At 41.7% G+C, this 21,728-nt stretch overlaps 1 protein-coding gene across 1 annotated transcript in view; it reads left to right on the forward strand.

The window, feature by feature from the left end:
- Window positions 1–18,643, forward strand: part of atrnl1b (attractin-like 1b) — a 50,510-nt gene extending 31,867 nt beyond the window's left edge. The window contains exons 26-29 of the mRNA XM_079293695.1: window positions 3,930–4,008; window positions 10,501–10,608; window positions 16,234–16,348; window positions 16,714–18,643. Coding sequence (XP_079149821.1) covers window positions 3,930–4,008; window positions 10,501–10,608; window positions 16,234–16,348; window positions 16,714–16,838 — 427 coding nt within the window. The 3' untranslated portion in view covers window positions 16,839–18,643. The remainder of the gene's footprint in view (window positions 1–3,929; window positions 4,009–10,500; window positions 10,609–16,233; window positions 16,349–16,713) is intronic.
- Window positions 18,644–21,728: the final 3,085 nt, after the last annotated feature.

Below are 21,728 nucleotides of genomic sequence, written 5' to 3' on the forward strand. Positions count from 1 at the left end.
TGTCACACAATCGGTTATCTTCTGCCTCCATCCAATCAAATTACAGCCGAATAGCCCAAATTCGGGAATTGTTGGAGGGAAAGGGCAGAAGGACGGAGCTTATTTTATCTAAACATGTTGCCGACAGCTACTTGCATCATTTGCAGAGGAAACAATTTTTTAAAAGGGTCACAGTCGGTCCACAGCATTAAAGAAACAGTAAGAGTTTGGCTCTTTTTAAAGTGACAAATTAACGCCCATAGTGAATTAAAAATAATTTACAAAACACTTCCGTTGTATTAGTAATCAATTTCTCTTTCTTTTCTCAATTTGTTGAACTCAACCCCCAGCAGTCCAGTATACAACACATAGCTTTTCCTGTTTGCCAGCCTAATGTGTATATTATTTAAATGTTTTTCTTATTGTCATGCAGGTCATACTAATATTCTCCAGTGTTTTCTGCATCCTTGCTCTCACTGACCCATAAACACAGGAAACCGTGAAATGCCCTGACGCATTCGCAAGCAGTGCGCGTGTGCGTGTTAGGGAGGTTTGGAGGAGACGAACCTGCGGGAAACATAATCAGCCTGATCACAAGAATGTCATCTCACCCCACAGGGTTTCTAGACCTCCTTGTATGAGAGATACAGGGTGAAGAAATGACGGCACAACTGGGAACGAGCACTATTTCCTCCTCCTGTTGTTTTCTCACTTCTTTTTTTTTTTTTTTTTTCTTCTTTTTTTATTCAAATATCGCCTCACCTTTGTTACACTGCGAGCCGCTCAGAAGTGTCTTTCCTCACCTTTTCCTCGTCGCTTCTTCGTCTTCGTGACTTCACGAACAATATTTCCTGGCAAAGCACGGCCTAAGTTGTAATCGAATTAGAGTCTGACTGCTTTAATGCGGTCTGATTAGATGCTGTCGAAACGTTGCTAAGTGGCTGCTGCACTGTACTCGCAGAGGAGCCCCGGGGTCTAATTTATACGAATGAACCAGAGTCATTCCAGTCACATCTGTATGTTTATGTACAGCATATTTAAGTGTGTACACATGCACATTAGTGTGGCTCTGTGTTTACACCATATATATGCAGGCAGTAGAATGTTTAAGAGGCATGCGCTCGTTATTCCCGCATCACTAAACTTCATATAGAAAATGGGTCAAATGACACTAAACAAAGTTAAATGTATGTAATGTCTATATGCCTTTTAAAAGCTTCGGCTTATGTTTCACAATTTTACTTCAAGATATAATTATTTGTTAGTTATTTTAAGACTGGGATCATGTTTTAGCAGCCTCACAGGCCAGCAGGAAGCAGCTATGGATGTTATTGATTGCTTGTGGTAACCGTAGATCTGAGCATGTAATTATCCTTTTCCTGTCGGTCAAATGCCAACACTCTTTTGTGCCACGATTGTGTGACGTCGCCGTCAAAAAGGACACATTTGTCTGTTGGCTAAGATGTTTTTAAAGAACGGTGGGATTTGTCTTGAGATCAATAAACGGAGGAAATATTCCTATAAAGTGCGACAGCTTCCTAATGTCCCTTCTTCTCCTTCTACCTCGAGGCGTTTGGAACATGAATGATTGCAGAACTCCTTTTATTCACCGCAGAAGGAGAAGCGAAAGGGGATTTAAGCTTCTTTACTGTCTAAAATAGTGACGATGAAAGCCAAACATCTGTCTCGGGATTTTTGTCACTTCGACCGCATGTAAATGTCATTGAAGCCCCCACAGCGTTTCCTTTCAATCACTCTTATCTTCAAAGGTTTCTAAGATGGAGCAAGTATTTTGAAAAGAATGAAAGGGTTTCGCACCTTTTTTAAAATACACTCTACGTGCATTGGCGAGATGTTTGAAGCACCGAGTCTGGGTCGCAAATCCAGATATGATTCATTGTTCTCGGCCGTCAGGAACATGTTCAAGGCTAATTCAGCGAGTGGAGAATAATTCGAGGGAAATGGTGACATACTTGTTGTTGTTTTTTTGGTATGTTGTGGCCATTTATTTGTACTTAAGCACAGTGGCCAGTGTGCAACATGGCGCTCATAGGAAGTGCACAATGTCTCTTGAGCACATAATCATTTTTTTATTTAAAAAAAAAAATATTTTTTATTGAAAGACACGAGACAATATTAAGACAATACATAGACATAACAACAAGAGGATGACAAGAACAGTGGGATAAAAGCCAGCAAATATCATATAGTCAGTGTGTGTGAGAATGTCCTTGAGCCTTTTAAGATGGAGGAAAAAATATATATATATAATAATAATAATAATAATAATTTAAAAAACCAAACCAAAAAAGTATGTGTGCATATGGATGTTCATGTGTGCATGTACGTGGTTTTCAATTGGTTGTCCGGCAAGAAAAACAAAACAGAAATCAACAATAGTAAAAAATACACAAAAAAAAAGAAATATATATATATACCGGTGTGTGTGTGTATATACTATACATATTTCAATATTAATGGAATGGGTGGTGTCACGTTTGCAGAAACATAGTGAGGGATGACCAGGTGGAATGGTGTTCTGTTGTATTGTATATGATGGATGAGGTTAGATTTTCCATTGAAATATATTCTGTCATTAAGTTTCTCCAGTGTGCGATGTGTGTGTGTTATTCCTTGATTTCCAGTTCATGAGGATAGTTTTCTTGGCGATAGTTAGGGCCACTAGGAGTAATTTGCGGTTTGTTTTACTCGGATGTATTGTTGAGATGTCTCCTAGTAAGCACAGTGAAGGGGATAAAGGGACGAGGCAGCCCAGGAAGACAGACAGTGACTCACTTATTTCTTCACAAAAGTGATGAACTGGTGTGCAGTGCCAGGTGGCGTGAACAAAGCTATCCGGGCTGATTTGAGTGCAATGTGGACAGATATCTGACGTGAATCCCATTTGAAACATTTGTTGCCCGGTGTAATGAATTCTGTGAAGTATTTTATACTGTATTAGTTGTAAATTGGCATTTTTAGTCATGAAGTAGATGTTATTGCAGATTTGGTTCCAGAAATCAGCATCAGGAGTGATGGATAGGTCTGATTCCCATTTTCTTGATGGTATGGATGATGTTTTGTCAGACTGTGATATTACTCTACATATTTTTGAGATTCACTTTTTTTGAAGAGGGGATATTAATTAATTCTGAGGTTGAGGGGGGTAATTCTAGGTTAGTGGCCTTAATGTTAAGTTTGGATTGAACGGATGATTTGAGTTGCAGATATTCCAAAAATGTATTTCTCCTGATGCCGTACTTCTGAACCAAGTGAGGGAATGAAACCATGGTGTTATTATTGAAGATGTGTTTCAGATGAGTGATGCCTTTAGCGGACCATGTGTGGAGATTTAGAGGTGTCTTGTGACTTAGAAAATCAGGATTGTTGTGGCCATTTATTTGTACTACATAATAATCTTGACGCTCTCATCTGTCACAGGGATAATGAAGCGGAAGCTCTCGATCACTCATATTTTGATATCCCGGTAGCGCTCGGACCTTGTTGAATTTCCCTTGACTAATGATTTTACTGTTGGGTTATTAGTTGAAGTAATCTGCCAACATATTCATGAACGTGTCATCTCCTCATTTTTGTCTTTTTTTTTTTTTTAAGTTCAAATGAAACTGAGTATTTAGGTCTACACTGGTTCGGCCAGTAATAATGTAGTCATTTTAATCCATCAAGGAAATACTGTGACTGTACACAACATTTACATTTAAATGCAGCTGTTGAAGGATATCATGTGAAGTTCTTACAACATTTCAACATGGAACTCTTCTGGGTTAAGCCGCATGTTTGTATTCAATATCTACTGTTGCGTGCAATGAAAGCAAAAAGGCTTTAAATACCAGAGGGTCGTCTGCTCTCTGTGGGAAAAGAGATGTGTGAACTTTCTCAGTGACAGCTGTTTCATCTTGCCTGACATCGTTTCCTCTCTTTCACTCCAGTTGTTTTCTATCACTACTCCTGGTGGCTGCAGTGGTGTGGAAGATCAAACAGACCTGCTGGGCGTCAAGACGGAGAGAAGTAAGTCCATAAAACTCATTCTGTTGACGCACGACATACTCCTGACCGTGGATATATTTAAATAACTGCCGGTTCACTCTGTGGAAAATAGTTGCTTCCCAACATGTTAGCCGAGGCAGCAGTATCCCATCAACATCTGTATGAATCGCTCAGAGGAGGTCTGTGTCTAATAACGGCTTCGGCGTCCCAGTTTTTGATTCATTGTTTTGTAAGAAATGATAATTGAGATTAAATTTGTATTTAAGTTAAATTGACTAGTAAAGGAGGTTTGATGGAAGCAAGTAGCGATACAGTGAATTACAGAGGAAAAGGGGAGAGAACTAATTAATATTCAGTGTTGGTATGACAGATGGAGTTGAGGAAATATGGACATGAAAAGGGGTGAAAGATGAGATGACTGGCAGTAGAAATAAATATAAAACAGAGAGTAAGAAGAATATGGTGCAGGAAATTGAGGAAGAGAGCGAATGCATATAAATTCACCTCACTCCCGTGAACCTGAACTGCATCGGGCGGTTCCCGGTGAGCGTCCATCTCTTCAGACCTGATCCCTATATCCTCCGAGAGGCCGTCTCTGATGCTCAATAGCAGGAAGTTTAATTTCAGCCTTATGACCTGCAGTCTGCTAATAAAGCTCCCACAATTTATTCCCCCTTCGGGGATGACATTGCTGATCATAAGATCCCAGTTTTATGTCCTCTAATTGATATATGAAAATAAACAGGAATGATCGCTGCCGTGACTCCAAATCATGCCTATCCAAAGAATTAAAGTCAATAAAAATTAATGCAGGCAGATGGGCTCACGTCATTGAAATTCGGCTCACTTTTCCTGTCTGCTCGTGGCGTTCTCGTCATCTGTTTGTTACTGCCCTTCAGCTGTCGTATGAAAATAGTTAAATAAGTAAAATCTAAAAAAATAATCACTCCTCTCTTAATTTCAGGTGATAGAAACGTTTTGTCACCGGAGCAATAAAACACTTTTGTTTTTTTAAATTCTGCAAGAAGGACTTGTTTGCAGATGACGCACCACTTTATATCTGTGATTTAATGAATTACACATTTGAATATATAGCATGCATCTACTGTATATTAATGCTCTGCATTCCCTGGAGTCTGTCGAGTGTAAAGTTCAGTCGAAGGGGTCGCCATGTATTTCTTTTTCTTTCTGAATCCATCCGATGGCCCAAAATCCTCTGGGATTCTGGTACCAGCCATTGTTGCTACAACCCGAGATCCGACCAGCCAAAGATATGTAATTTCGCTCACTTCGCTCACAGTTCAACCCTTTTGACACACAAGGTTTCTGGACCAGAGAAAAATAATACCTCCCGGTTCCTCGTTGCCTTTTCAGCTGCCCTACTTCTGAAGAGGAGCTGCGTGTTGGTCACCTTTCCCTGGAAGCTGTAAAAGCCTCGAGGGGGCTTCTTCGGTGCTGTTCTGGCTACTTGGCTTCGCACGTTGTGTTTAACAGCTCCTTGTGTGGCGGCTCTCTAGTCCACATCGCTATCATGGAAATGGGTAGAGTCCTTTGTAGTTATTATTATTGCTGGATAAGTTACGGCCTGTTTTAAATCCTGTCAGAATAAATAGGTTTTTATGTATAAAAGTGCATCATTTATGCAAGAACTTGTGTCTGAAAATGATTTTTTGTAGCTACAAGGTCAAATGACTGAGAACTCCTTTTCAGTCTGCACACCTCGCACTGCAATCAATGTCAGCTTTTCATGTCGATCCAGACCGCCAATCAATCGCCATTTGTACTGATAAAAACACACCAAAGGTAAGGCTTTCAGAATGGAGTTTCATTTTCTTCTAACTACAGCAACATACAAATGGTTCAGCTGTGAAACGATCCTGTGAACAGCCTCCAGCTTGGATCCTTTGCTCACTTTTCTTTGATAAACTCTATCAGTGTCTGACAGCTGCAGACATAATCAATCGCTCTTTAAAAAAACAACTACAGAGAAAATCAGATCTTGTGTTGGTAGCGTCGGCTGCTCAAAGGACAATCGCACGTAAATCCATCTGCGTGTCCTCGAAAGGACTCTGTGTGCTTTGTTTGTCTCAAGTGAGACGGGTCATTAGTAAATATTAGTCTCCATCTTAAAGTGCGCACTCATCTTTGGATGCAGGATTCAGCTGTTAACGGAACCGTAGCTGCAGTTGTTCTGAACTGATTGATGATGTAGTCATCTAAATGTAAAGGTAAAGAGTGGTGCAGATGTATAATAATCATTTCAGGGCTTGTGATGGCACAATGTATAAGTTAGCACACCGCTTGTAATAGCAGATATGTTGGGTTGCATACAGCATTCGGCCACAGTCACTATGGTGAAGTTGTAATCTCTAGAGTTTCAGAGGAACTCGCGATTAATAACACGTGTTGAGGCGGCACCGAGTGTTTGAAGGATGTTGCTGATTCGGCCCCTATCTGTCTTGTCCATTTGCTGAACTGATTGGCTCTTCACTCAGCGCTGTGTCCAGTTCATTTCGAAGGGCTTTTGAAAAGCAGCCCCGTGCACTTACGAAGCTTGTGGGAAGGATTTGAGCTGGAAGCCGTCTAATGCTCACACGCCCACATTTAACACGAGGACGTGGAATAAACGAGTCTTAATGAGGCCCGTAGAGACGGCCGAGGCGATGACAAGTCGCCGATCCAGCCAAGTGACATATGGATGTCTGATACTGATTGAACTTCTGAATGTTTTTTTTTTTATTGGCTTCCTGGTGTGAAATCTGTGTTAGCCTGTCTGGTTTGTGTTTCGATGTAAAAAGCAATGTCTTTATGTGAAGCTGTTTTGAGTAATTTGGGATTTTTACTATAGAAACACACTTGACATGAGTATTTGCACAAGTTGGTATTGTCTGTCTGTTATTTTGGAAGTTTGAATAATAACCATAACCAGCCTCTCAGAGGCCTAGAGCCATAAGGGGGAAATGTGTACATCCTTGTAGCAACTGAATCTAACAAAGCTGGTCTTTCACCACACTAATGCACGAGCAGGATAAAGGCTTTCTGTGTTTTGGCGGGAGTTGAAAGGACTTGTTCCAGAGGTGCAGCTGTTGTATTTGAATAATTTTAGATGAGGCGAGGTGACCAGACTCTGGTCCTGATAGTGTGAGGGGGGAGGATAAAGGATGGAAGGACAACAGCTGTAAATGCCACGGAGGAGGACGAGCGCTGACCTCTTTGAAGCTACCTGTGGGGGGAACGGGAGGGAGGGGGCGCTGACATTTCACACGACTGCGACACGGAAGATGTTTTACACACAAACATGTGGAGGCATCTAATGCAGCCTCCTCTCTCTTTATCTCTCTCTCACTCACACACACACACACACTTGTACAGACACGCGGATACACACTTCACACACTCGCAATGTATGTGCTGACCGCCATGCAGAGCGGCGGTGTTTTACCCGCACTCTAAAAGCACTCAAAACTATTATTGCGCAGCGGCAGCTACCATAAATAGGACCTTTTTTCCCAGCGTGTTTAAGCATTCCGTTTATCCTTCAGTAACTATGTATCATCTGTTTATGTAAAGCCGTCCTCAGCCCAGGGACGTTGTCCTGGTCAGTTTGGTTCTGACTGCAGTCTCATGAACGGCTCAATCAGCAGTCATCGATCGCTGGAATAGGATTATCCTGCTCTTTAAGCTCCTGGTCACCTTGATTGTCCCTTGTTCAGTTTAACATTTGCACTCTAATCATTTCCTCTAAAGTTAGAGATGATTGAGCGCTGCTGTGTTGGGTTCAGCTCACCCTTGGAAGCGTAGAAGCAGATCCACGAATGAGTAAAACTGCATTCTAAAAATACAACAAGGTACCATTTAATGAATATTTTATATGAGACTCCAACCCTATTACTTATCTTATTACCACAATAATACACATTATTCCCATTCCTAATGAGTTCTTTGTACTTCCGCCTTCGCGAAGCCGCTCAACCGCACCGATATCATGTCGTTGTGCAGCTGCAGTCTACTATACAGGATATCTTCATGAAGTGAAGTCCATTAATCACAGTGAGTGGGTGTGTAGATTTCTCGAGCATTTATTTTGTTTTATTTTCCACTCTGTTATGTTGTGATTTTTATTATTATTTTTTTTAATTCTGCAGCCAGCGAGCTTTTTAAAAAGGACAAAGTGAGCCGCTTTGAGGTGCAGAATGTGCTGAAAGACGAGGTGACACTCAACCCTTTTAACAGAACCAAATGAAGAGAACAAAACGCTGTATTCACGAGACAGATAACTGGCAAAGTTAATCAAGCTGCATGGCGACGCGCCGCGTGTCCACCCTTATCGCAACCGTGAATGGCTCCAGCTTGTATTCCTGACAAAATCAGTCCGTCATTGCACAAGCCGTACTTGCTCTTGCAGAGTTAACTTCGTATTCATTTCTAGAATCTCTCTGGTATTGTTCTGGTCCCTTTTGACGATTGTATTCCCACCCAGCACATGTTTTTTTTGTGATGCCTGTGCCGGACACGGTGCAAAAAAAAACGTTCCCTGACTTTGCTCCTGCTCTCCTCGTATGCGTTGTTGCTTTAAATGAATTCTGCAACATGATAAATAGCATTACTGCTATCTGACATTTAGGATGAATGTTGTTGGATTTGAAGCTCTTGTGTCGGAGGCCATAATAAGCCGTGAGCTGGTTTCCTGTTTTGCGACAACCCCGCCGGGCCCTCAATCCGGCTTTTTATCTTTTCGAAAAGGGCAAATATTTCTCATTTTGACCTGCGGTGGCCCAGCAGCCTCAAATCTATCGGCTTTGATGTTTAATAGCAGAGATGTACGGCAATCTAACATCGGCGCTCAGATTTAAAGTTTAAAAAATCTGAGCTGCAAAAGGAAAAATCAATCAAGTGATCAATCTCAATTTCATATGGCTGTTGTGTTTTTTGTTTTTCTCTCAGCGTTCGCTCCCCTAGGGAATGTTTTCAGAGTGTTCAACAAAACACTTCTCACACAGAAATTACCTCAACTTTCCCCATCAGTGAGTCTGTACGACTAGTCGGTGAAGGGAAGTTTGAACGCATGCACATGGCCCAGCTGATATGTGAGCTACACTTGTTGTTGTTGTTTACACTTTTTAACATTAAATACAAATCTCTAGACAGCAGCTATAACATTGTGTCATAATGTTAATTATTACTGTTGAATCTGAAGGAGAATATGAAAATCAAATGCATTTAGTTGCATTGGTTGCCATTCAATGTGTTCCAGACGGGTTAGAGGGCTTTTATTGCAAAGGTTTATTAAATATCAGCTGTATTTGAGAACGTGCTGTTTTGATCTGCTGCTTTGAACTATCGTGTGCAAGTACTAGTAATGGGTCTCAAATATCTCATCAAGGTTTTTCTTAATTGAATCCCACTGTTTCCATCAAGTTGACTTGTTTTCCTGTGTACAGCCTCAACAGAACAATGATATTTGAAAGAATGAAAACGCTGCTCTGACATGCTCTTTTTCAAAGCGTCTCCTGCAGAATTTCTTCCCCCCCCTCCCCCCCCCCCCCACCTGTTCGCTTGAACAATGCAATCAACCTCTCCAGACCTCATCTTAATTGTTGCCAATTAATAGCCAGACAAATGAATGCTTAATTAAATTCAGAGTGAGTGAGGGGGGGGGGGGGGGGGGGGGGTCTGGACACAAGAATATCAGGGTTCATTATTACACCAAGGACAAATTCCCATTCAGGATGGAGACCAGGAGAAAGCTCAACACTCTCATTCGGTCGACCCAAACAGACTGTTTTATCAGACTGATGATATGAGATAATTGGATTGTGCTTAAAACAGTCTGGCGCACTTGGAAAATCATCCATTTTCTTCTTCGTTTTGAAGGATGAGCTCGCAGCTGACGGTGATGCCGGTGGTAGATTCTCACCCCATGATATCTGAGACAACGGCAGATAAAAGCAGCCTTCTCATTTCTAGCTGATGAAATGACAACTATCAACTGGCGGACTTTCATCAGCCGTCGCTAGCTAGCTTCTTACGCTATCATTAGCGCCATCTGAGTTGAAAACACCGTCTCTGGCGTGTGTGTGTGTGTGTGGGTGGATGGAGGTCAGAAGCCAGAGAAGAAGAGCAAAGGAAGACCAATGATCACAACTGCTTCTTGATGGGCTTAGTGATCTGAAGTACAATTAGATCCTAATACAACACACTTAAACTCATCACAAATCCAATATCAATCAGTGATGTCCTTGGTGCTAAAACGCGAGCCTGTTAGGATATTGATCAGACGCTGTGTTGCTGATGAAAGTATGTCGCAAGTTGTTTTACAATATTGATCAGCGGGGCAGTTTTCGGTTCCGTCGAAGCAACAGAAAACGTGTCGCTCTTAAGGTAGTAAAACCGAAAAACATTAATATTTTTGATAAGTGATAATGTATATGCTGTTGCGTATTCCTGTGTCAATATTTCAGCGAGTCCTATTTCTCACTCTTTTCAACACCTATCTGTTGTTTGATTTTACAGCAACTGATGAGAGAGCGCCAGCAGATGGCCAGTCGTCCGTTTGCCTCGGTTGCGGTTGCGCTTGACACCAGAGGAGAAGAAACAGAACTGCTGCAGCCTGTGGTTGACGTGAGTCTTGCTTACACACACACACACACACACACACACACTTACTTGCCGGACTCTTTCATACCGACAGTGAAACTTCAGTTTGTTGATTTCTTTCATTCAGATTTTATTGTATTGTCCTCTTTACAAATTCCACCATCACATGCTAGCTGTAGTCTTGACAAGCGCCACAAAGTTTGTCCCCCTGTCTTGTCATCTTTGCACAGGCATCTGATACAATAAGTCAGGATTTGTTAGTGCTTCTCCAGACATACATACAATAGTTTTGTGGTGCCACATAATTGCACCTTATTGTGTTGTACTCAACCACTCGCAACGTGTCAGCCTTTTATCCACTCCCCACATCAATAACAAGTCTGCCAGCGATGGTCCTTTCTCCCCCGCGTCCCTCTTCTTTATATGAACTGTGTTCTGCTATCGCGGCTACAGACGCGCTGACATTTTCCAATCAATTTTATAAATCTTTTATGTGAAGTGATGTCACAATGCCAATTTAAAAAAAACAACAAGATTTATAATATCGATTCTTCTAAAGTTTTTATATAAAAAAAATAAAAAGATTTCATGGTTGTTTTAATCCTCTTGCAACGAAAAGCTGGTCATTACTTTGAAAAGATTTTAAAATGACGTCAGAAGGGTTTATGCAACATTTTGTTGTTGTGCGTGTTTTAATTTAGCCTGATTTGTCCTCCTGGAAACATGGCGTATCGTTCATTTTGCACTCAAATTTGAATGAATTCTTCTTTCTACCCCGCATGCTCACGTGCGTTTGCACAGTTGCTGTATAACCTCATTATTCCTCCGATGTGAACTGAACTGAAAACAGAGAAGAATCTCAGTCTGTGACACATGGGATAAAAGCCTAGCTTAGGACAATATGGGGGCGCTACATCCTCAAATTAACATCGAAGGACCAACAGCGTTTCCTCAGCCAGAGCCACCTCTCTGTCACCTGCCGCTGAGAGGGAAGTAAAATCACTGTGGCAACCAGGAGAGAGGCCCTACATTAGCTATTAATGCATGATGCTGAGTGGTACTCGGCATGCATTATGGTGCTGTGAAGGGCAATGTAAAGAGCAGAAGCGGAGAAAAATAATGCTTCTCAGCTCTCCGAGTGCACTTTTTTGAGTTGTACCTCTAAAGCATCGAGGTACAGTCTCGATCTGAATGGTTTTAAGAGACCACTGCTATTACCTTAGATTTAGCTGAAATGTTAATTACATACTTGAAACACCCAACGCAGTGTTCTCCTTCTGGAGCGCATTAAGAAACAGACTTTGCATCCACTGGAGAGTTTTTGCCGTGAACAATATAATTGGATGAAACAATCTTCAGTCTCCTGCTTCTTGACTCTTTCAAGATGCAGGATGAACCTATAAATGCTCGGCTTTCAATCCCACTTAGAGGTCCGTACACAGCTTCTTTCTTTTTTTTTAGGAAGTTACCGCAACAGTTTTGTTTTTGTTTGTACGCTGAATGCTTTTCAGTAGCACCTTAGAAATAAGAGTAGAAACTGTCCTACCCAGTGCATTGCCTGAATGTATTTTAAAAACGTATCTTAGGGTGGCAGTGTTAATGGTAAATCCAGCACTCATCGAATTCATCAAGCAGCTCTTAATTAAGGGTTGTTGGTTAATCGCTTGCATTTTCCAGTATCTTCTAATGGCCCAGAAATGGTCTCGACTGACATTCAACGAGGTGCGACGCCAGCGTTGCCGTGGGCAAGGTGTTAATTCCAGCCGTGCAGTCGCCAAATACAACATGAATATCTTATGTACTTTCTGAAAGGTGATGACGCATACCTTGCAGGGAAGCAAAAGCAAAACACACATTTCTCTGTTGAAAAATGTGTTTTCAGAGGTCATGCAGTTGGTGCAGCAATTGCCGTATTTTGCCAACCAGATTAATGATTTTATCCCTTTTTAATTTTCCAGCTGTTGTCCATAACTAATGTATATGAAAGCACAGAGTCCTGTTCAGCCATAGACATTAGCCCTTGTCAGCTTTTTAACCATGTCAGTGTCTTTTGGACCCATCGCATAAGAAGAAATCTTAGTTTAGACATAGTTTCAAATGTGCAATTGCATATGTTGGCCCATGTACAGCTCCATCACTTACCTTGGCCCCAGCTGAGGGTGAACCATATGAAACGAGCCTAATTATGTTTTATACAAGTAAATTGGTCGGCATCTGGCACCACTTAGCTATTGTTGATGTCAGAGGACTCTGATGTCACGCTGGCTTCCTATTTGCTTTACCAGCTCTGTTTATACTTCAGACCCACTCACTCGCTGAGTTAGTGCCGACAAGACACATTTTTTCTGTTTCAGGGACAAAGTTAAGAGCTGATTTTTAGTTTTAATTTTAAAAAAAAAACGACGCGGAGGGACTTACAGCACCACAATGACCCTTCACACCCATTCCAACACGTGAGACCAAGTCGGCACTGGTCTCGCTGCAGTCATTATTACCAGCTCTCTGTCACCCAGACCCTCCAGCTGGTCTGAGAGAAGTAACCTTCGTGCCCGTTTCCTCCATTTTTAGTCTGTTTAAACCCCCAAGAGATGCTCATTGCTTTCAGTGATTGAGATGTCAGCAGCTGTTTTCTTTCGGAACAGAAAGCCAATCGAGGCACACAAAAAAACTTCGGTCTCGATGTCACAGATGTCTCACTATGGCCAGCATTCAACATATGGAACGAGTAACGGCCCTCTAGTGTGATGGATGACACCCGTCAGCGGAGGAAAGGAAAGCACATGCAGTGTGTGTGTGTGGATGATTGTGAATGACCACTGTACAGCTTGGGTAATGCATCGTAGAAATGCAGGATGTGTAAACCTCCTTTGCAAGATATGATCATGGAGACAGCGGTTCAAAATGCCTCTGATTTAAAAATGGAATGAAATCATTCATTGTTTTTTTTATTTTCCTCTGGGTTTCATGAATATTTCTGTTATCCCAGATTGTTGGAAGGATTTCACCGATGAAGTGAGAGTGAGCCAGAAGAAAGAAGGCGCAATGTTTGCTGCCTTTCACACAAACAATAATGGAATCAAATCAAAATCACATCAATGACGTCGTGGTACTTAAGTAGTTCAAAGAAATTGCACAACAAACAATGTATTGCTGAATTGGACTCTCCATAGAGTAGTCATCATTTGGTCACCTAATTGAAAGACACAGAGGCATTATAACAACATATTTTAGACTCCTAAAAAAACAATATTAGCTTAACTTGAGTCCAATGATCCGTCTTGAAGTCGAGCGTTTAGAGGCGAGATCTATAAAGGACTTCGTAGAATCGTAAACACATTGGTTGTGTAGCTATGAATGGTGATGACACAGCAAAAAACAATTCAGATTCCGGTACAGCCCGAGTTATTGTGTGGCTTCGGTGGTTTTAAAGGGCGAGTTCAGATTCAGCAATAGAGCAGAAACTCGTAAAATGCCGATGAAAAGCACAGATAACAGTTTCATTTCCCCGCCATGAAGGGCAGTCAAAGGTTCAACGGTGGCAGTGCAGACGGGATGAGTAAGCAAAGGGTCCTTTAATGTACACAAAGCTCATTTACAGGTTATGCCCATGATGCAAGGCAGAGCAGAGACGACAGTAATAGCTTTGGATGGTAAGAAGTGAGTGTTTACAGAGTTCATGGCTTTATCCACTGATGTGGAGCCTTTATTCTTGCTCCTCATAGAACCAGTCAGTGGGTATGTTCAGGGTAACGGGTGGAAGTTATTTAAACCGAGTCATGGTGCTGTAGAACTAGAGATGGCAACAACATAGTAAACATGAAAGCATTTTCATATCGTATGTTTCAAGGTAATCCATCCTATATTTGTTGAAAAACCACCGTACGATCGTGAAAGTTGTTTTTATCTTAAAAATAAATTCTAAACAAAATGCATCTTTTGATATCTTCACAAAGTACCTCAATGTTTTGTAAGTATTTCATGACTACCTTTCAATAATTCATGTAAATATTGAGACGGCATTTCCGTACTACACGGCCAACGTCTCTCCTCCGTGTTATGGATGTGTTTGGAAGAGCTGTAATGATGTGTCACCCAGCGGTCCGTGCAGTGGAATCTGCTTTAATCACAACTCGCTCCCTTGCACGAATGTGGCTTCTGCAGCGGTTCATTAGCAGGGTCACTCGAATGCTCATGACATGGCCGGCAATTTAATTGCCCTTGTATGTCAACGATAGATCCGCGGTTTTGGCCTCTTGTTCATGAATGTACCTGAAAAGATTGGGAATACCAGACGAGATGTTTGATGTCGGGCCTCGTGTGATAAACGTTGGCCGCTCCTTCCCGCCGTTTAGCGGCTGATTAACAATTCGACTTTGTGTCTGTCGCCTCTAATGTGCTTTCTTTTGGCGCTTTGGTTCACCTTTGTCCTGCTCTCCGTTCACCTCGGCTCTCTGTCCCTCCGCATTAGTTCCAGGTGATCAGTAGTACAGGCAAATGCAAAATCACCCAGGCCAATCTCGACAGCGTTCATAACCTCAGTAAATGATTCATTTTGATGAAGGTCAAAACCAATACATCGCAGACTCAACAGTCCGTGGCGTCTTTCAGTCGTACGTAGATATCCGTTGATATTTTAAGAAGTCTTTTTAAAGATGTTTGACTGTCATTTGTGCGAAATGTTCTCTGCTGAGAAATGTTCATTCGTACCGTTTGTATCACGAGGTTCATCATGTTAAATGACTTGTGAACGGGAGATTACACTGAATGCTTCACAGGAAACAAGATGGCACCTACTTGTCATTAAAGGACTCCAAATCTGCATGTTAACTTCTGACCGTATCAATTATACCAAACATGCTGTTTGTATTCAGTTGATCGCGGCTTTTAGAGTCTGTGTTCATTCAAAACACACAAAGTGCTTTTGTATTTAACATGTTGATACAAATGAGCGCAGCCCCAGTGCTGATGCTTTCTTGTTTTTTTTTTAATGCATGCGCGTGTGCGTCCCTGTTTTCCTGCCGCTGCTGACTCTCATCTCCATTTAAAATCCAGCCGGACACGTAGGAAAAAAAAAAGAAAAAATATTCAGACATGTTATTATTCCCCAATATCTATCCCTTCATCCAAAACATGCTGTGAAAACCCTGACATTCATTATCAGGATGACATGTTTTTCACGCTTGAGACGAGCGGTTTCGGCCATTAACTGAGTGGGTAGGTCATCGCCTCAACACGTGGACCGTCCGACAGGGACACACACACACACACACACACACACACACACGTGTTTGTTGTGTGACAAATCAAACCATTTGTCTCGGGGGGAGGGTGTCTCGTCTTAAAAGCAGCAACTCCAGCAGCTAATATCAGAGACTGTTGGTCTGCTGGTTCTCAACAATCACGACTTTCCAAGTGCGACTGCATTTAATTGGTAAAGAGATCCTGGGATCTTCTACCAATCAAGTCAATGAAGTCCTGTCATGCCTCCTGTCTCTCACACCTTATCACAAAGTACTATTGTTGGTGTTGTCTGTTTTTTTTTTTTTACTGTAAAATCCAAATGAACCAGTAAACATGTTTCTGTTTTTGGAGAGTTCATTTCTTTCTTATTGTGTTTAAAATCAGTTTTCTTTGTTTCTCTCTTTTCAGGGTGCTCCGAAACCTGTTGCGATGGAGCCGTGTTCAGGAGGTAAAGCCGCCGTGTTGACGGTCCTCATGCGTCTGCCCTCCGGCCTCTCAGACTTACCTCCGCCAGGACAGTCAGGTAACACACACACACACACGTCATCATTTTAGTTCACATATATTGTCTCAATGTCTATATATTTTGAGTGAGCGGGACACAGCGGGACTCATTGATTTGAATCATTTTCTCTACTTTTCAGAAAGGTCCATCGTTAAAAATTTATAATTTCAAACACCACAAACAGCCATCCTGTGCACCATTAGAAATACTCTAAATATATATCAGATACAGAAAATGCCTCTCCACAACCACATATTTGGCATCACAAATAAATAAAGCAGCCATACTCATTGGGTGTTTGGAGTATTGTAGACACACCTGTAATATCTGAATATTTTCCCCCTCATCACGCTCACCTTTTTCTTGCTCTTTTCCCTCTTTAGGAATCGTCGTTGCCAGTGCGCTGATAGACATTTCACAGCAGAAACCATCAGACTTTAAGGAAAAGTCCCAGGGTCTAAAGAACCGAAAAGCCCTTTTCCCGGCACACCAAGGCACCTGCGTCTGAGTCTCAACCCGTCAATCCGTTTGGGTCCCTTTTCTTTCTTTTTTAATCTGAGGCCATATTGTTCCAATAGGCAGCAGGTCCCAGTTGTAGGCCTCTCCAGAGACAAGACATGGCTACATGTAGAGGACTACATTTGGCTGCTGCCACTCAAAGCGTTGACTGAAACTTGCCGAGTCAACAAGAGCACAACCCTGCTTACCTTTCCCCGCCCCCTTTGCTCTAATCCGCAGAAAGCAACTTCTGGTAACATGAATCAATCATCCGACCTCCGGAACAACTTTTCCTCCACACACCGAATCTCTCCTCCCTTCAGCTCGGGTGTTCATCATGGCAACACACTTGTCTGCGCTCGGAGGGAAACCTGACACGTGACATCAGAGACAGATTAACGAGGACGGTCTGCACCTATCGAAGCTTCAGCAGTGAACATTTTGTGACACGTCAGCGTCCATCTGCGCGGCATGAGGGGAAAGCAAAGGTGTCTGTACATTAGGTCATATCAAAGTTCAACTGATTTCCCTCGCACCGTGTTGGAAATACAAGAGGATTTAAAAAAAATGAAATGAAATGGCTGGTCGATATGCTGCTTATGGGTTTTGTTTTTGCTTGCCAACAAGTGGTTTTCTATGGTGCTTAAAGTATCTCGTTCTTATGCGAAGCCTTTGCTGATGGACTGAAATCATTCTGCCTTGTAGTGGGTACCGCTATGCGCTAGGCCAGCACTCTTTTGTAACACCCCGTGATACGTCTTTTGACACCGTGAGTATTTTGCCAATCCCCATTTGAATGATCTGTTTCAGCATTTACTGTACATATGTATCGTCCTTCCCAGCTGAAGCTGAAGTCTGTATTTTCTGTGGAATACGTATACAAATGCTGCAGAGGCTTACTGCGATCACATTACCAGCGGCATGTGGGTGAAGAGTGCAACGAACAAACTATTAAGTCATCAAACGGAAGCATGGGAAACTCCAAAACGTAAGAAAACACAGAAGCGTTTTTATGAGCGACCTGGAAGTTTCATTTGTTCCAAAAATCCAGACTAGTTTCTAAAACGAGTTGAGAAACGTCTCGGCTCTGGTTGATCCTTTACTGTCGTTTGTTATTGGGTCATTTTGCTGTGCAACTTGGACATTTAGGTTTTTGAACTTGTTTCTCGGATGTGGTGGGCGGAGGACGTTTCGGAGAAAGACGTTTGCTGAATAGAACTAAAACCGGGGACACGTTGATCGACAGCTTTTAAAATTCTGCAGATCATTCTTAGCCCCCCCCCCCCCCCCCCTCCCGAGCTGTACAGTGTCTTGTTGGAACAAATGTGAGTCCTCTTCATGTGTTTGTCAGGTTTTTATGACTGAATGGCAAGAGATTATCATTTATTTTAGGCCTTGTCACCTGTTATTATTACGTATCTGATAAACTAAGTCTTTTGCTACACTTGTGAAAAGAGCATTTCTGTTCATATTTTTTGTTTGTTTTGATATTTAACAGATTCCTGTGTAATAGCATTTAACTTGATTCTATTGTTGACTTAGATCAGTTGTTTGGATGTCTGGTTCCTTTTTGAATTGTGCATCTTCAAGGACTATATTTGGCATTGTCTTGCTTTTTTTCGTTGCAAAGTGGTCGTTATGATGCATTTCATATGGATAGTTTGCCGGCGAATGTGTTTTTATTTCGTGTTTGTAGAGTAATCCTATAACAGTGTCATTACACAGGAATCAGGGTCTCACTGTACCGTGGAAACAAAGATGATAAACTGCATATCGGTAATCTTCAGTGTATTTTAAAAGGTGGACGACATTGACGATAATAAAAAAAAAAAAAGACCTGAAAACCTTTTGTGCACCTGAGTCCTTTCACATACAGTCCTTCTATTACAGGCATTGAATTACGCTGTCTGGTGTCTTTACCTCTAAAGCTTTAACCTACAATTTGTAATTGCGTTCTGGTGCCCGGTGCTCAACACTGGTTGATTGCCTCAGCTAAAGATAATTGTTCCACTTGAAAGTGTCTTGAGAGAGAAACTATAAAACCCAGAGCTTTGGTGCCTCTGTAAGGTAGTGAACACGAGCGACTGACAGAGAAGGTTGCAAAGAAAAGAAATCTAAATTCCAAATTCAAATGGAATAAAGCAATCTAAAAACATCAATGAACCCTCTTAAGAGATTTCTCTGTTATTGTAACAGGCCTTTTTAATATTCAGCAGACATGCAGTCAGAACCAGCAAACAAATTAAATAGCATTATCCATTTATTTTAATTTCAACTGCAAGGTGCACCTCGGACTAAACGTGACTATAAAAGCGTGCTGCACTTGCCTCTTTTAAAAAAATGTGCCTGATATTGTGGAGGTTTGTCCTTCGATGTGCACAACAGCTTTCAGAGTGCTTGTGTTCCCTCTTCAGCATCAGGGCTGTGCATTAACAAGGATGTAAAGGAGAAGGGATGCAGCCTGCCAAAGAGCTGCTCTGGATGATCCTCGTTTATAGTACACTGATTAGCTGAAGGGGCTGTTGGAGAGAAATCGGGGGGTCTTGGGGCTTCATTGTGCTTTGCAATTTTGTTGCGCACGTGTCTTGCCAGTCCTCCTTGCTGTGTGACTCCCATGCATCCTCCCCCTGCTGCTTTAGTGACGCCGACAATAGGCGCGTCTTCAAAATAGGTGCATTAGTGCCACTTTTGCCATTTTTTTTGCAGCAGCCAATATAGTCACACAATGAATTATGAATGAATGGAACACCGAACAAACAAAATGGATCGCTCCATAGAAAAGAAGCGGAAGGGATTGCACTAAAAAAATCAGGAGAGAGACATGAATCCCAAACTATAAATGGATACAAACGCTTCAGAACATGGCTGAGGATTTATGCCGTGCATATGAAACCCATATACTATACTTATATGAGGGACACTAAAGCAAACTGTCAGCAGTTGTAAAAGCAAGAAGAGCTGATGACAGATATCTAATAAACCGTATCTATATTTGTGCATTGTAGACGTTGACAAGGTTTGTTTTAAGTTGTTTGCTTGTAAATGCACATAATTCATACTTATTGAGCAGGTCCTTGTGAATATATTAGGCATATAATATTGTTTACACTTGTCAAGAAGAGTTGAGATCACAGGGAAGATAAAAAGAGATGCTTGCGAAACGCTAGCTGGGATATCATCGCGGGAGCCATCCAAGTGCATCATTCAAATTCCTGATACTCGACTTGATCTCCGCAAGTTCAAGTTCAAGTTGCTCAACCAAAACACTCGCTCATCTTTGTTTTTTCTCTTCCTGTGACAAAGTCAAATCCCTGTGTATCAATGTCAACGTGTGTCCCTTCCTCCTTATAAATAGGACGTAATTCCGTTCCCTCTGTTGTTGCCCTGATAACATTACAAAATGTTCCTGCATGAATTGGACAAAGTAGAGGAGACCTTGACTTTGTCTTTTTGCGTAAATTGTCACCGTGCACTTAATTCAACCACCAGATGGCACCACATAAATACATCTGCAGGTCGCACTGGCGAAACATGCGTCAATGCAGAAATGAAGGCCCTTGAGTTCCCTGATTCACTTATGATGGGAGAGTATGGATTTTTATTCCTCTTTGTCTTGGTTCGTCTCCAGTATTACCAAGAGATGGTGATTAATATGTCACTTCCAGCAATATTATTGCAGAAGACGGATCGGCCAAACCACCCAATGTAATCCGGCTGGAAGGATTTGGATGCCAGAGTGTAGATCGAACTGACCAGGCCTTAACTGGATCCACAATAAATGATACACACTACCTCGCAGATATTAGTTCATTTCTTTTACCCTCCCCATTACATGCACAGCACACTGACGTTAATACATCCTGAAGTTAAGGCTTAACTTCAGGATGTGAGTGTTTATGAATTGCAGAATATCCCCCTTTGCTGTTGTTTTGTCGGGTCTGTTGCTTACAGATCTGTATCACAGAATGGGAGATATTGTATGTTGGCTTCATGGATGCAAAATAGTTTGTTGTCTCGCACAGAGTCGGCACACACAACTCTTTTATTTGTAGTGTTGGCTTAATGGCAAACTAAACATGGCTATTGTATCATAACACACGTTATCTTCAGTTTCTCGACACACTTCATATGTGCCGGGTTCACGTGACAGCGTGCTTTACTGTTTTTCATATCATCATTGCATCTAAAGTGCTGAGCTGCTTCTTTCTATGACGACATTGCTGCGACACACTCAGCTGCACACTTTGCCGAGTTTGCCAAACCGTAAGTTTTTATTGGTGTACCGACGGTCATCTGCTGCTCATCAATGCTGCATAACATTTCCGAACAATATTTCTTTTTTTGTTGAATGTATTTGAGTTAATCTGCTGCATTTCTGTTTGTTCAAAGAAAATGTATTGCATTCACTACAGTAGACAGTCAGCTTGTTGCATGCTTGGGAGGAAGCGACGACATCAGAGCCTCGTGGCCGAATGTCAATTCTGTAAATATTGTTTTACATTATAAATCTGTGCTATGTGAGGTGTCTGCTTGCCGATACCAGATTGAAAACACAACGTTTACGCGAGTCATTTTAAGATATAAACGTATTGTTGTACTTGACGGAACACATTTGCAGATAGGAGTAGGAGACGTCTTAATATGGCATTATGCAGCAGTATTAAAGCTGATCAGTACTTCCTTGATGAAGTGGGTGTAAGCTCAAAAGCAGCCAATTGGGACTCAACCAGAAAGACGCTGCCTTAGTGAACACTCGGGTAGGAGGTCAGCTACTGGTTGGAAGGAGAGAGACTCATTTGTTACAGTGTCAGTAAGAACTACAGTGTGTTATTTCAGTTATATAACTTCAACTGACATTTATAAGCATCTTGAACCTTCGTTCAAGATGCTTCGTTCTTGA

This window comes from Melanostigma gelatinosum (genome assembly GCF_949748355.1).
Source record: "Melanostigma gelatinosum genome assembly, chromosome: 21".
In the NCBI taxonomy this organism is placed as follows: domain Eukaryota; kingdom Metazoa; phylum Chordata; class Actinopteri; order Perciformes; family Zoarcidae; genus Melanostigma; species Melanostigma gelatinosum.